Source organism: Hibiscus syriacus, unplaced genomic scaffold (genome assembly GCF_006381635.1).
Source record: "Hibiscus syriacus cultivar Baekdansim isolate YM2019G1 unplaced genomic scaffold, ASM638163v2 tig00110676_pilon, whole genome shotgun sequence".
Classification (NCBI taxonomy): domain Eukaryota; kingdom Viridiplantae; phylum Streptophyta; class Magnoliopsida; order Malvales; family Malvaceae; genus Hibiscus; species Hibiscus syriacus.
In genome coordinates this window covers 1,409,694-1,426,582 of record NW_024062820.1, presented here as the reverse complement: position 1 = coordinate 1,426,582, position 16,889 = coordinate 1,409,694, and the positions used below count along the sequence as shown (strand labels likewise).

The 16,889-nt window shown below is 31.7% G+C and overlaps 1 protein-coding gene and 1 pseudogene across 1 annotated transcript; one reads left to right on the top strand and one right to left on the bottom strand.

The window, feature by feature from the left end:
- The first annotated feature begins 6,098 nt into the window (after window positions 1-6,098).
- LOC120137719 (F-box protein SKIP2-like) lies at window positions 6,099-8,036 on the top strand. The gene is given in 3 exon segments (XM_039153415.1): window positions 6,099-7,202; window positions 7,204-7,644; window positions 7,646-8,036. Coding segments are annotated over 3 exon segments (1,623 nt in total). The 5' UTR covers window positions 6,099-6,269; the 3' UTR covers window positions 7,895-8,036.
- A 661-nt stretch (window positions 8,037-8,697) lies between these two features.
- Window positions 8,698-12,617, bottom strand: LOC120137720 (annotated as a pseudogene).
- Between the last annotated feature and the right edge of the window lie 4,272 nt (window positions 12,618-16,889).

Genomic DNA, 16,889 nt, shown 5'->3' with positions numbered 1-16,889 from the left:
TTCTTTTCTGTAATGCAAAGGGTCCGTTTCTTTTTTTGTTTTTCTTCGTCTTCCCCCCCCCCCCCGGATTTTGTAGAATATTAAAAGAAATTCTCTCTCATTCAATAAAAAAAAGAAAGAAAGAGAATAATATTCTCTGGGTTTTGGTCCATTTGTTTAATAAAATTGGGCTCAATCCCAATTTACAAGGCATGGTTTCCATCATTTTCTCGGACTTTCTGTTTTTCTTTTATGGAGCCAACAAGAAGAAGCTTTTGTTTAACATTTTTGGGTTCAGAGCCTATTCTGTCACTGATTGATATTTAAAGTGTTATTTCAATACAGTAAACGAGTAAATTATTTGAAAAAGATAGGGTAAGTATAAGTTTATTTTCAGACGTACAATAATTTGTTTACAGTGTTCATGTAATTTGTTAGGTTGAGATGATGAATTTTAATAAAAAAGTTATTTAAATTCGACGACGAATTATAATAAAATATATTCTTTATTAAAATTTATCACATCGAAATATTTTTTCATGTGATTTTCAGTTCTTGTATTAGGTATAGTTTTATCTTTTGGTTAATGTAGAGGTTGTATTGAACTTTCGGCAAATCCTAATGTTGTATTGGCATTCTAAGGTGATTGAATGGCCCCGTCACTATACTGAGTATATTTTGTACATGGAGTCGACCATTGATTCCTGATGAACTTCTTCAAACGTCCCTTGGTACCTTGAACACAGTTAGGGCCATTTAATGATATCGCTTGTAACCCTGGTATAATGATAATCTGGTTTGGTGGCTATAAGCCATCTTTTCTGCAGCTTGTTAAACTTCCTCGATCGCCAAATGTTGATGATATTTTGACAAGGTACCTTGAATACAGGTCCAAGAAGGATGGCACGTAAGTTTACTTTTAAATTCGTTAACACCTTCAAACGGTCGTGATTAATTATAGGGTAAACTAGGCATTTAGTACCTAAACTATAAATTTTGGTCCGTTTTAGTACCTAAACTTTTATTTTTTTCTAAATCATATCTAATGTTTAGTTTTTTTTTCATTTTAGTACCCGCCATTAAAAATTTGACGCGTTTAGTACCTAAACTATCAGTTTTGTACATTTTAGAACTTAAACTTTTCATTTTTTCTAAATCATATCTTTGTGAATGTTATCTTTTTGGCTTTGCAGTTAAGTTTCCTGAGCTATTGGCTTAGGTGAAAATTGAATTGGAAACATTAACCCACCTGCAACAGAAGTTGATGGATTTTCACAAGTATCAACCTCTCCTCCTTGAATTCATCTTATACTATTTATGGACCATTTAATCTTTTAAACTCTGGTTCAAAATCAATGAACGATAGGTCGAAGTTTGCATCATTATCATCAACTATTTTAGTCGAAAGCATATAATGTTAGTCGAATAACTGCATCTCGAGCCAAGATCACATAGATTGTATAATCATCACCATAAATCTTGTTGGAATATGTAACAATAATTGTTGTTTAGAACACCCATTTTGTTTCAGTTTATATATATAGAATTGATTCAGAGCGTTTCTTATATGGAATGCAGGTTTCTACAGAAGAATGAGAGCATATTTTTTCTACCCACCTATGTCCCATCTATGGGATCGAAAGGTAAAGGGAACTACGACCGGATATCCAAAATTCGATTGATGATCGATCGGCTTTCAAGCTTGAATATGTTAGATTCTTTTCTCTCCCCAATTTGTTGATGGAAAAAATGATTTCAATGAGATTCGAAACATAAACTTTTAGGGAATTAAAACTAAACACCCAACCACCAAACTAGTTTAATAACTTGTTAAAAACTTAACAAAATATTATAAATCTTAAATAACATTTTGAATTTTTAATTTTTATAACACGTATTAATAGTCATCTCCTACCTTTCTTCCTCAACAAAACCCTAAAAATGGAAGCTTCCTCCCACCATCATCTTCTCCATTCTTCTGTTCCCTTACATCCACAACGACAAAAACTCAAACTTTCTCAGTTCATTCCAACGTCATTGTGATAAATGTTTGTATATATCTGTTTGCTATAGATACAGTTGTGTTTCTTGCGATTTCTAACTTGATTTTGCTTGTGCTTCTTCGACCAGTGGTGAGCTTCCTAAAGATGAAGAGCAGCTGAGGTTTAAAAATGGGAAGAAAAATACAATCCAGCATTATAGCCACGTTCACAAGCTAAGCTTCGTCAAATATAGGAAGATACATGGAGAATTCTTGGATTGTTTCTGGTGTGAAAAACATCTATCGGGAGTGTGCTACGGTTGTTTCGAAAAAAAGATTCAAGTTCTATCTTCATATTGAATGCAATGATAAGATACCAATGACACTTGCTCATCCTTTTCATCCTGGCCACACTCTTCGCTTGAAATATACCTACGCGGGTGAAAGATTTGCTAAACTTGGGTATATGTGCAGCTTTCACATTGGTATTGACTGTGCTAAACTCTTTCCCACCCTAAAACTTGCCAGCCACCCTCACCTTCTCACATTGGTATTGACTATGTTCTTTAGTTTCTCTGCAAAGCTTCCATTTTTTAACAATGACGTTGAAATAAACTGGGAAATTTTGAGTTTTTGTGGTTGTTGATGTAAGGAAAGGAAGAATGGAGAAGATGATGATGGGAGGAAGCTTCCATTTTTAGGGTTTTTGTTGAAGAAGAAATGAAGGAGACGACAATTAAGCTGTGTTTATAAAAATTCAAAATTCAAAATTATTATTTAAGTTTTATAATAGTTTTGTTAAGTTTTTAACAAGTTATTAAGCTAACTTGGTGGTTGGGTGTTTAACTTTTATTTTTAGAGGTCTATGGTTTGAATCTCATTGAAATCATTTTTTATATAAAAAAACGACGTTGTTTTGAGCATCAAAACGGCTGTGTCAAAATGACATCATTTTAGTGAGGGTGTACGTCATCGTCGTCATGGAATGGAGATGTCATGTCATCGTCCCGTTAATGGATTAACGACGGGGTGGTATAATTGTAATTAAACATAAACGTCAGTGTTAAAATTAACGAAATTGAAACGTTAATGGCATAAATGAGTCCGAGCTTAAACGTGAGTGATATTTCAAGTAGTTAACCCTAAAATTTTTATATGGGATTAACACAAATAAAATAGGTAAATAACCGATAAAAAATTAAATTGTCATATTATAACATCATTAAAAAATAAATTAACGGTTGAGTGACAAAAAACTCACATATAAATTTGAATCATTAAATTAAAAAAATAAATGTATAATAACTGAAATAAAAAATAATAAAATTCAATAAATAAATTTAATGCGTACTTATTCGAATCAAGTAGGGTGTACTTATTCGAATCAAGTAGGGTCGAATTTTAAATGTTATAAAAGGCAAGAGGATTGGATTAAAAGAATCTGTGGTTTAAGTTCCTTGTGCACAATTTGGTCTTCTTCACCATCATAGAACAAGCTTTATGCCCTATCAAACCCTCTAGTATCATATATTGGGTGTATATAATAAATATTTTAATGACGAAGAGGTTAAAGAAGAGATGGAGATTTAATGTTAATACGAAAAATAATTAATTAATTAAAAGTTTAAGATTACATTTAGTTATGATTAATAAAAAAAATTGCTGATATGTTTTGATATTATTAGTTGGGTTTATATCCTACGCGATGAGAATAGTTCATATCATAATTTCTTCTATTTTACAAATATTTACATAATTTAAGATTTGATAATTCAAATAAAAAGAGATTTGATATTTATTTTTGAGGGTAAACGCTTTGACTCTCTTCTATGTATTTGACGCATACGATGTCAAATTCAAAAGTTCAAAACGTGGAATCTCAGGTGGCCACAGGAGTTCCCACTTTACGTGTTTGACGACTGTTTGAACAGTATAGTCCCTTGCCTTTGCATTTGTCCTGATCAGGACGGTAAATGAGACTATACCAATATAAAGTTAGTCAGTTAAAATTTGATAAATATTCGATTCGAATTCTTAATAAGTTGACTTTCATTTCAAAGTTTTTAAGTCGAGTTGGCTTCGATAATACTCAAGCTCGACTCATCTCATTTACAACCTTAATCTTGATAGCTAACGAAGATTAATATTGTTATTATCTAAAAATTCCAAACAAACACGAATCAACCAACTTTAATAATTAAGAGATTCGTTATTATCTCTTAAGGTTTTAAGGTCGAACACCTCATATGCGGTATATGATCACTTATTATCAAATAGTATAAATTTTTTGAATATATAATATATATTATATTTACTTCAGATTTAACAAAAAAAAAAGTTACAAACAAATCATTCAATTAAAATATTATTATAAACAACTATCATTAAAATTGAAACGGACATCTAATGTATCTTATTATAATAACATTTTGTTCCCTAAAATTTATACATTTTATCATTTTTCTTAAGTCGAAATAATTTAATAAAATTTAACTATTTATATTTAAAAATTCTAATAATTTACTTTTTTACGATGTAATCAAACCAAGCGAAGTCCATTAGATTAAAACAGTGGTTAGATGACAGCATTTTATAATAAAGCATCCACAAGTTATATTAAAATATTATTATAACATAAAAGCAATATTGCATTTCTGAAAGATCAAATACAAAATTGATAAAAAAATTAAATATTTAAAGTTTAAATTTATTAAACTATTTCATATTAAGATCAAATTAATAAAAAAATATAAATTTTAAAGACTAAACTTATTATATCATGTTATGTGGTTTTTCGTTTAATATCAAATGATGAGACGACATATTTATAATAATATATTAATTAAATAACATGATTATAATTTTTATTTTAAAAAATTGGCTCATTTTTTGTCAAATCCATGACTAAAAGACATTGGGCGTGGTCTAACCCAATATTTTTAAAAATAATGTGTAATATAATCATTTTATCCATTAAAAATATTTTTTATTTACTTATCAATATATTATATATTAAATGATTAATTAAGATCAAATATTGTCTAATTCTTCTTACCTCAATTTACTCTATTCATTACTTCAAAAATTTTAACTTAATCTTATCTAAAAATCTAATACATATCCAGCTAAATAACTTATTTACACTTTAAAATTATTTTGGGTAAAGTATATAAATGATCTCCCGATTGTAAGATAATACTTTATTGAGTCTCTTAGTTATTAAAAGTTACAAAATGATCCCCCTACTATAGAGAGTTACTTTGTTGAGTTCCTCAACGATTAAAAGTTACAAAATGACCGCCTCCGCTATTCATTATGATCCAAACACGTCATTTTCCATTAAAATTTTGATGGCAATCCAAGTTGTAATTCAACTTGCTAACTTATATATATGATAAAATATGATCTCATAATTTCAAACGACTATCATATATCAGTCAACATGTTAACGTTCAAATCAAACGACTGTTAATTTTTTAAAGAAGAAGGACGAGTAGTTGAGTGACCATCTTGTAACTTTTACTAGTCGAGGGTTCAACAAAGTAACTCCCTATACTTGGGGATTAACTATTAATAATCAAGAGACTCAATAAAATAATATCCTATAATCAGAGGATTATTTACGTATTTTGACCAATTATTTTTCAAAAAAAGCTTTTAACTGTTAATCGAATCGAGGCTTAACAACTTTACTTTTCTAGCGTATTGGACCACCAATTAAGTTGTTCGAACCACATTGTTTGACCGTTGATTGCATCTATTTCATCTAGAAACTATACATGTACACGTATAAGACACTTATGAAATACTAATCATTAGGATGGTATTCCAAACAAGTACCAATATTTTGTTTTTTTAACATTAAAACCAAAATTATAAAAAAAAATATAGCTGTTACAACTATCGTATTGAATCATATAACTTTAAATTAATGAGTCACTTTCAAGAATTAAAAGTAGAAGGGTTAAATTTTTAAAAGCGTGAAGAGTATAGCGACCAATAATATAATTAACCCAAGAAAATAGCACGCGCAAAGGAAGAAGATGATTGGGGGATGTAATTAAAATAATGGGTTTAGTCGGCCGTAGCGGTTGCGACGAGGACAAGCATCCCCCCCCTTTGACGGGGCCAAATTCATGAACCCTACGTTTCAACCCTTTTGTTTTTCTGCCTTATAATTTCCCATCTGAATCAACATTTTCCCCAAACCTAATCTTTCTTCTTCTTTTCTCTGAGAAAACGGTCCAAAGAGAAGAGTCTAATCCGAGGTGCTGTTTGTACCGGTGGCGCGTATACTGCACCCGCTGCAATGGGCCAATCTCCTTCCGCTGCTTTAGATAGGGAGAACTCCTTCAGCGATCGATTCGGCTTTTCCACTTCTAGTTTTGTTTCCAGCGATGGATTTTCCGATGAGTTTGTGGAGAATCGGGATTACACAGCTGAGATTCCCGATGACTGTTTAGCTTATGCTTTTCAATTCCTCGGTCCCGGAGATCGGAACCGTTGTTCGCTCGTCTGTAAGCGGTGGCTTCGCGTTGACGGTTGGAGCCGCCACCGATTGTCTCTCAACGCCCAATCTGAGATCGTCGCTTCTTTGTCTTCTCTCTTCACGCGCTTCGATTCCGTAACGAAACTCAGTCTGCGTTGTAGCCGTAAATCTATCAGCTTAAACGATGACGCTTTGGTGATGATCTCAATCCGTTGCCGAAACCTTGAACGGTTAAAGCTGCGCGGTTGTCGTGAAATCAGCGACGAAGGGATGTTGGCTTTTGCTCAAAATTCTAAGAATCTGAGGAAGATTTCTTGCAGTTCTTGTATGTTCGGCGCCAGAGGCTTGAACGCCGTCCTTGATTATTGCACGAATTTAGAAGAGTTATCGGTGAAAAGGCTCAGAGGGATCAACGATGGAGCTGAGGCTATCGGGCCGGGAGCGGCGGCTTCTTCACTGAAAACGATTTGCTTGAAAGAGCTCGTTAACGGTCAGTCCTTTGAACCGCTTGTTGTTGGAGCTAAAAACCTTAAAGCTTTGAAAATTATTCATTGTTTGGGTGATTGGGACAGAATCCTTCAATTAATTGGGAATCAAAATCGATACAAAAAGGAAAATTTAGATCCTAGTAACTATGATAGCAACGGTAACAGTGATCAGTTGATGGAAATTCACCTTGAGAGGCTTCAAGTAAGTGATATAGGCCTATCTGCTATTTCCAAATGTACCAGAATTGAGAGTTTGCATATTGTGAAAAACCCCAGATTGTTCGAATTATGGGCTTGTTTGTGTAGCTGAACACTGTAAGTTGTTAAAGAAGCTTCATGTTGATGGGTGGAGGACTAATAGGATTGGAGATGAGGGTTTGGCTGCTGTTGCCAAACATTGTCCTAATTTAGAAGAACTCGTTTTGATTGGTGTCAATGCTACTTATTTGAGCTTGGAAGCCATTGCTTCTAATTGCTCAAAACTCGAAAGATTAGCTCTTTGCGGAAGTGGGAGTATTGGTAATACAGAGATTGCATGCATTGCAGCAAAATGTATGGCCTTGAAGAAACTTTGCATCAAGGGGTGTCCTATTTCGGACATCGCCATTGAAGCATTGGGTTCTGGTTGTCCCAGTTTGGTGAAAATTAAGTTGAGGAAATGTAAAGGAGTGAGTTGCGAGGCCGGTGAATGGTTGCGCGAACAAAGGGGGATCTCTAGTGATCAATATGGATGCTTGTGAGATAGATGGTGGTTTCGAGGCTAGTGTCACCAATGGTGGAATTCCTGAAGCCGGGCCGGATTACCCACAGGTAACCACCGGAGATGCTTCGACGAGCAGCAACGGCAGGTTAGGACTGTTAAGGTCAAAATTTGGGCTTTTTGCTAGTAGGAACATAGTGGCATGCACATTTAGGAGGTGGTCTAATGGTGATGATATTTTCAATAGCAACTTGTGAATGATCTTTTGAAGAGTTGGAACAATACTCTTTTCTCCGATCATAATGCAACTTGTAAATTTGCGAGATGAATCATTATTTTAAAATGCTTTTTGTACTTCTTGATTTACAATTTTTTCTTGGGAATTTGGAAAACCATTGGGGAAACAATTGCCCAAGTGTTTTCTAATTATTGCTTGCTTATAGTTGTATTGATTCATCTCCCCTTTGCTAAAACTCTGTTAAATGGCTATGTTCTTGATTTTGTTGAATCACTAGTTTGTGACCCCATGCCATGCAATTGATTTTTGAGTGGCGAATTTCAGGAAGGAAATTCATTTGTTTTGGAATCTTCATGGCTTCAAAGTTTAAGCAGCCTTTGCCAATTTTGTGTTTAGCTTTGTTGCATTAAACCAAACTTTGAAAGAAATTTGCCAACCAAGACTTCACTTTGGAACTCGATTCAAATATACTCAAATCAGTTTGTATCTAATAAGTTATAGATTTGAAGCCTAAATGAGCAAATAATTCAACTTTTGAGGACCGTATATTACATTTACATGCATTTAAATGCATAATTTTGGTGCACTAGTCCGATACACTCGTTCTGTTCTGCTCGACGACTAATCAAACCCATTATGTGGATTCAATAGATAAAAGGGAATTTTGTTTTTCCTAGAGGTTATGAGTTCGAACAGTTGCATCTATATGATGTTTGTGCGTTGTCAACGATTAAGAAATGCGTGTTGAATATCAGTTAAAAAATAGCTAAATCTGTTTCAGTCCTGCAAATCAAATCAGAAACGAAATTTGAACAATCAGTCTTCATCTCAAGCTTCATCACTGCTATTTCAGACATTATGAAGTCAAAAGTACTATCAGAGGATGAAATGTTTGGCCTGAAAATTCCAAATCAAAACTATTACATTACAAAGTTTGTTTTTACTTTGCTAACTAAATGTTCTCCGTAAACAGCTTTTCCGAACTTCCGAGTTCCACCACTCCTCTGTATGCATACTTCCAAAGGCTCCATCGCTGCCTCATAATTCGGCTGTTCGGAAAAGCACAGAAAAAAAAGAGAATATTCAGGAAGGACAAACACGACAGAAGATAGAAGGCAACTTGTAAATATTAACCTCGTAAAAATATGCTACACAGACGCGGTATGTAGGAGATGTATTGATAACTCGGTGTAGAGTTGAGTCGTATAAACCATTAGATAGTATCTGCAGTTACACCAAACATTTTAGTAGGATATAATCCAAAATGGAAATACAGACATTTGAAACCGCTTTTAGCATTGCGTTAATGTACCTTCAACATATCACCAATGTGCAGACAAATGTTCCGGGAATCGGAGGAGCTGAGATCCACTCACCGGATTGGTTTCTCACCTGCATAATTTGTTTAGAAAAACTGTTGTTGAAATAAAGTAACGGGATTTAAAACAGCAATATAACACCAGCATAAACTATTAGGCCTCCAGAAAGAAAGGATTATCCCCAAGACAAGAAAAGGGTTTCACATTTGGTTAACAAAGAGAACATGGAGAAAAATAAAGTTAGCAATGCTTTGGTCATACAAGATAAACTTGCCAACTATATCTGTGATAATTTTCAGAATCATAAACGAAGAAATGCCCAGAGCTAAAATAGAAGAGAGAAGCGGCTAAACGTGATGTTGGTTTACACTTCTCTTCCAATAAAACAATCCGCGAGAACTGATCAGTTTTGTCGATTTCTTAAAACCAGGAACTATGAGGATCATACCTGAAGTGCAGTGATATTTTCATCTTGATTCACCAATGTTAACAAACCTGTTGAAATATTGTACAACTTAGGATGCTGTTTTAAAATTAAATCTTTTAAACCGCTTATCTCAAGTTAAAAGGGTACTTCACCATAGTCCGTGTGTGCACCGCTGAATTGTTTGGCCCCAAAGACAGAGACAGAAGCAAATGAGAACAAGGACATACCAAAATGGAAGTAATTAAGCAAAAGGAAAAATCAGCTGCATTCACATTCTATTACCATCCAATGTCAGTTTCAGGTTTACATTTTCCGTTTGCAGTTGATGCTCCCGGATAACCAATAAGACGCATCACCCAAAATGCATCACTACCTCTTTCCCCTTCGAATTCATCTGGTGATCCACCCAATGCAAGAGCAATTCCCCGCATAATTTTTCTTGACAGTTCTGTCATTACCAAGAATCCAAAAGCTGCCATGAATTTCCAGCCAAGTAAAATTATTAAAGGAGAACACAAATTTGTAAAACACGAGCATGCCTGTACAGTGACGGATATACTCCTCCATCAGTTCTTTGAAGCTTGGAGGATTATGTGGCCTGTCAAAACGATAGAATATCAATTCCGAAACTCAACCTCCAAACCTTCAGATCAGCCACTATATGCAAAAATGTTGGTACATATGTTCCCATGCATGGAAAATCTATAATCATTGTAGGATGTATAAACCATTTTGCAATGACTTAATCCAATCAATTAATTATCAAGCATTGCCAATCATTAACGGCAAAACACATAGCAAATTCCAAGTCCTTGTATGAAAAAAAAATCTTTAACATTGTGCTAAGGCCCTTTGAAGGTCCTTCCAAAGTTCATCAATCTCAATGTCATTTGATAATATTTACGGCTGCATTGCACAAAAATTTTGTAATATGTATATGGTTGAGAAACGACCAAGTCTTTAAACGTACCATTGATTGCATCCTTCCATGGGTTTGCCAAGATCTCCATATATCCCTTGTTTTAATTCTTTATAGCACTGTAATCCAAAGCACCACACAAATCAGTGTCTTATATACCGAAGCAGACATAACGTGCTACTTATGAGAATACTTCCCTATAATGCATCTGTCAAAGTTAATCCCGAATAGAAAGGAAAATGACTATATAATTGAGATAGTTAAAAGCATTATATAACATCATAAAAAGTAAAACCACTTTTTTGGGACTGCACTAAGATAGTTCATGCAAAGATCCTCTCCAAGTGTTCGAAGTATCCGCGACACTATCTAAGAGTGAATAATGTGTTGTTAACTAAATCTTTGATTGAAACTTCAGATATTTTAAATTGAATACGATGATAAATATCCCTTTAGAAAATGGTGAATAATAATTAATCAAAAAAAAAGATGATTTGAACAAATGTAAACTTTAAAATAAGTTGAAAGTCCATTACTCTCTCTTTTATATAAAGTAGCGGATAGAATCCTTTCAGTAATGATCGATTGGTACTGGCAACATGGTACCAGTGGAGAACTTATTGAAGGTATATTCCAATCAAAACATTTTAGGTTAAACAGAACATAAAAATTCCCACTGGCACCTTGCAATAGCAATGCAATGCAATGTAAATGAAATGGAGGAACGAAAAGTATCTACAAGTAACACCCACATCAATAGCTTCATGCATATCAGGCACGCCTTTGGTAATGTTTTCTCCAATTCTCTGGTATCCCCTGCATTCGAGTGTCACCTTACAAGGTCAACGAGATTCATATACACTAATCAATAATCTTAAACAACATTTATACACAGATTTCACTTCACCAAACAGACCTGTATCCAGCTGCAGGTGTCAACTTGATCTTGAGTTTTTCTTCGTACGGAAGATCAAAGAATTTGCGTGTTACATTTCTAACCTCTTTCACCATAGTCTCAGGGATTCCATGTCCCTTCTGATGAATCCGAAGGTGTACAAATCGAAGGGGAAAAAATACAGTGATAAGTTGGGCTACCATTGAGATATATAGAAAACTTCAGTAAGATACCAGAAACTTCAATTAAAAAACCTAAATCCTTCTTAGTTTCTAGCTTTTATCTAGCTCTTTTCAATTCAAAAAAAAAACCCCTAAATCCTTTAACTATTAGTGAAATACCAATGTAAACCTATTTTGCTTCGACTTTTTTCTTTCTTTAAGAAGCCGAGTTTAACATCCATATACGGATATGAGTGTAGAGATATGACCCTCCAAGGGTTCCATATATTTCGAAAAACTTTGAAAAAAATCGAACATGTTTCAACCAAGTTTAGCATCATATATGTAAAACTCCCTTTGGAAGAACAAAGAAAATGAAAAAAACCAAAGTGAGAATTTTACCGCATAGAAGAACCCAGCCTCACGGCAAGCCTTATCTAATTGCTTAACAACTTCACATACACCAGGGTCTTGAGCCATTTTTGGATCATCGCATTTGGCCAACAAAGGAGCAATATCTACATAACAATTTATAAAAAAGCAATAAAAATCTAACAGATAATCACAGTTTATGAAGATCCAAATTTTTAAAAGCACAAACTTCATCGATATATTTTAATTCCACGAACAAATTCAACTGTTTCGTTGCCCATTTTCCTTGTGCTTTTGGCTTAAATTAATCAAACCCTTTTTGAAACCCAGACCCAACATTCAAATTGATGATTCAGAAATTTCAATCAACCTTAGAACTTGAATTTGAATCATAACATCGAGAAAGCCAAAAGATTTCTGAAAGTAAAGCTTTTATCGATCAATCAAATAGATTAAAAAGATAAGTTTCGAGGAAAGGGAAATCATGGGATAATATAAATTTACCGATAATTGGGATGGATTTGAAGTCGGTGGCCATGCCGTCGATGATCTTCTTTTGTTCTTCACCTATGCTTTTTACTAAGGAATGTCACTCGGACTATAAAGATTCCATGAATAATTATGGAGAATTTAAAATTTATATTTTAGTTGATTTTATGACATGAAACACGAGAAACCTGTCATGTTTTTTTTTTGTATCTTTGTAAAGGAATCGGCACTCAAACTAGTTTTTAATTCTTATATAATTTTACTAGTTTTTAATTATAGTTTAATATATTTTAGTAATCTTTTTCTTAATCTTTTTCTAGATAAAGAGAATCATAGCTACTGATATTTATAGACTTTCGATGCAGATTTTTTTATTGATCTTTTTCTAAATCTGTAATTCTACATGATTTCATTGTTTGTTATTTTTCTGACGCCTAATTTCTTTGTTTTTTTTCATGACGATCCGTTGGTTATCGAATATCTATGCTGGATGGGATTGTCATCAAGGGGATATCGTTTTTTCATTTGTCCGTTTTGGATCATATTCAGGTTTTTCTCCTCCATGTTTAGTGCTCGAGACTGTTGGAGTAATTTGTTTCTGTAAGTCGTTGCTTCAATTGTTTATGCTTTTGTTTATCAAGCTATCACTAATTGATCATCGTTATATTTTATTTATGATAATCACGATTATATTTGTTCAGTCAATATTTTGTATTCGACAATACATTATTGATGATATTTTCGACAAATGAATATATCATAGATCTACTTTCAAAAAAAAAATTTAGTTTTAAAAATTATTTTTTAATTTTTAATGATATTAATAATAAGGGTAAATTATATAATAGTCTCCAAACTTTTAGAGCATTTGAATTTTGATCACCCAACTTTTGAAACATGCAATACAATCATTAAACTTTTAATTCGTTTTCAATAAGATCCTTGTCATACCTTCCGTTAGTTTTTACTGATTTGACACTTAACTACCGTTAACTCCCTCTCTTTCTTCCTTCTCCTCCATTAAAACATCTTCTTTCACTCTTTTCCTTACTTGTTTCCTTATCTCTCCTTCATTAACTCCTCCACAAACCCCATGAGATTTCATATAAATAGTTTTTCCTGATGTGCCCATTTCCTTCTCAAACCCCAAAAGAATGATCTCTTTCATTTTACTGAGATTTAAGATTATTTTGGAATATTTTTAAATTTGTTTTTGGGTGTTGTGGTATTAATTTTTTTGGGTGTTTGGTTGCTGATAAAGTTTTGAAAAATCGAGAAAGATTGAATCTTTAAGTATTTTGAGAGCTCCAAATTGAATATATTTCTTCTTCTTTGTGGTTACTTATTTAATTTGAATGAATATGTGATTTAATGCTTTGTTTGTGTAAACAGTTCATGAATGATAATTTAAAGTAACTTATGCTTGATTGAACTGGAAATTTGAAGTCTATTGTTGTTGGCAATATAATTGAATCCTCTCTTGATGTTTCATATTAATGTTGAAAAGGTTTCCAATGTTATTTCTCCCTTTGCGATGGTTATTAGAGGAGGATGTGGTTTTGATTATTAAGTAGAAACTCATTCGGTGTTTGTAAAAGATGAAAGAATTTGTTTTAGAGGAGGAGGAGGAAGAAGACAGAGAGGGAGAGAGAGGAGTTAACAGAAGGTAATGGAAGAGACCTTAGTAAAAATGAATTAAAAGTTTGATGACTGTATTACAAGTTTTAAAGGTTAGGTGACAAAAATACAAGCACCCCCAATAATTGTAATATCTAATGTTTTAGACAATAAAAAGTTATTGTAGATCGATAAGAGTCGATCATAAAAAAATAGTACGAGGAATATTGTTTTGAGTTTTAGGGTTTGTTTGTTTGGGGGAAAACCAAATACATAATTGGTTTTCCCTGAAATCCCGTGTTTGTTTCACGTAATTTGTTTTCCGGAAAATGTTTTCCAGTGTTTGATTGGAGGAAAACTAATTGCTCAACGTAAAACATTTTCCTGGTTAACAGAATTTCCTTTGTATTTTCTGGAAAATGACTTACGGTCTGATTTTCCGTAAGTCATTTTTCCGAACTTTTCACTTCAAATAATAAATACTCAAAATAATTTTATTTTATGAATTTAATATTAATAAAATATTTTAATATCATTTTAATCAAAATATTAATTATTAAAATATTTAAAATATATTTATTAATATTTATAATAATATAGTATTATATTTTTAATATTATAATAAAATAATCAATTATATTATAATAATATAAGATATTATATTTTTATTTTAATGATATATACTAAATTATTAATAAAATTTATATTATTTATTAATTCATAGAAATAATATTATTAAATTATTAATTATTAATAATTAATAATATTATTTATATATTTAATATTAATATAATAATCTAATAATATTTTAATAAAGATATTTAAAATATACAAATTAATATTTTTAAAATATAATATAACACTATTACTTTAATAAATAATTAATATAATTTATAATATTTTTTATTTCAATAAAATATACCAATATTAATATTTTTATTAATAAAATTATAAAAATAATATTTAATAATAAATAAATTATGTTAATATTTTAAAAATAATAATATTAAGTATTATGATAAATAATATTATTTATTGTATTTAATATTTGTAATAAATAATTTTTAAAAAACTCATCAACTAGTAAAAAAAATGTTTAAACATCTTCCAAACATCGTAAAACGTTTTCCAGATGTTTTTCAAAAAAATATAATTCATTTTACGGAAAACATTTTCCAAAAAATATAATTCATTTTCCAGAATTCAAATTTCATTAATTTATTTTCCAGAATTCAATTTCCAGAAAATCAATTACAGCCAAACAAACAGACCCTTAATATCATATTTAAAGTATGTTGTATAGTTTTAATATCATAACTAGAGTATATTGTATAATTAGAGTTGATTTCGTGAGAAATTATCCACAAAAACAAATAAAGCATCCAAATTTAATCTGAATGTCCATAATAGGGAAGATTAACAAGATTTCTAATAAGATACATCTTGATCAGTCACGACGGTAAATCCAACCCTGAGAAAACATAAATAAACATATTTAAAAAATATTTTTTAAATAATGACGGGTAGAAATCAAAAAATAAATGCCTAAAATTTATTTTTTAAAATAATGGTTATGTAAAAAAAATAAAATTTTTCTTTAACATATTAAATTAAATTTCAATTTTTTTTCTCTAAATAAAAGGGATTTTAGTGTATCCGTCCTTAAATGTTAGTATGAAATGAACGTGAATGGTGGTGAAGGTGGTTCACGTGAGGCGTACAGCAGCGTTGATATCACGCTTGAATAGAGAACCGCAAATTGACTCGCCTTTTAAGCCCAAAATGCTGAATAATAGTTTTCTTTTTATATATATATAAAAGCAACATGTGGAATAAGTTTGATTGGTCAAAATATTTATTTCTGTTCTCTTATAATTTTTAGCTCATAAATTTTAGATATATTCTTCGCTCTTTTTTTAGATTTTTTCTCTTATTTTTTTAAAATAGGATTAAGATTAAAATTAAAAAATTTATAATTTTTTTTTGTGGAATTGAGTCTCTCATTCCTGATCAAATGTGGACCGTACATTTTCCACTTTGAGTCAACTTTGTATGACGAATCCCATACAAGGGCATAACCGTAATTAATTAGAAATAATAAGGATAAACTACATGGGTGTGGTCACTATAGTTTTTGTCTGTCTTGTTTTGGTCACCCATTTAAAAAATAATGATTTGATCACTTATATTATCAGTCTATATTATTTTGATCACTAAATCATTAACTCTCGTTAGTTTGATGGTGTGATATGTTAACAAAAATATTGACTTTAAATTTAAACAACAAAAATTTCAAAATTTTATTTTTTTTAACAATTTTAAAAATTTTATGAATCCTTTTTCCATCTAACTCTAATCTTCTTTTAGTCACTATTTGCAATGTCATTGACAAAAAAGAAATTTTAAGGAGGTTGAGAGTTATGTCGGTAACCATGAGTCCAACTACTAACCTCTCAAGTACACCAACAACTATAACTGACCTCACACTTCTAGAAACCCAATAAATAACTTTGTTGTGGGTTTTGTTAGGAATGAAATAACGTTTGCGAGTTTACAGTCAAGTGAATGAAATAAATTTGTACAATATTGTTAGATCTTCTCGATTTGGTTCGAGGATGATAATAATGATAAGAGTGCAACGATTAGTAGCAGAGAAAAAGAACAATGTAAGTCAAGAACAAGTGAGTGTTGACACCAGTTTGTGTTGGGTTCACTAGTGAGTTGAGCAGTCAATTGTAAGAAGTTTTTAAGGGAGGGAGAATGAAGATCGGGATATAACCGTTGAGGTTCGGATTCTAGAGTTTAAATATTGAGA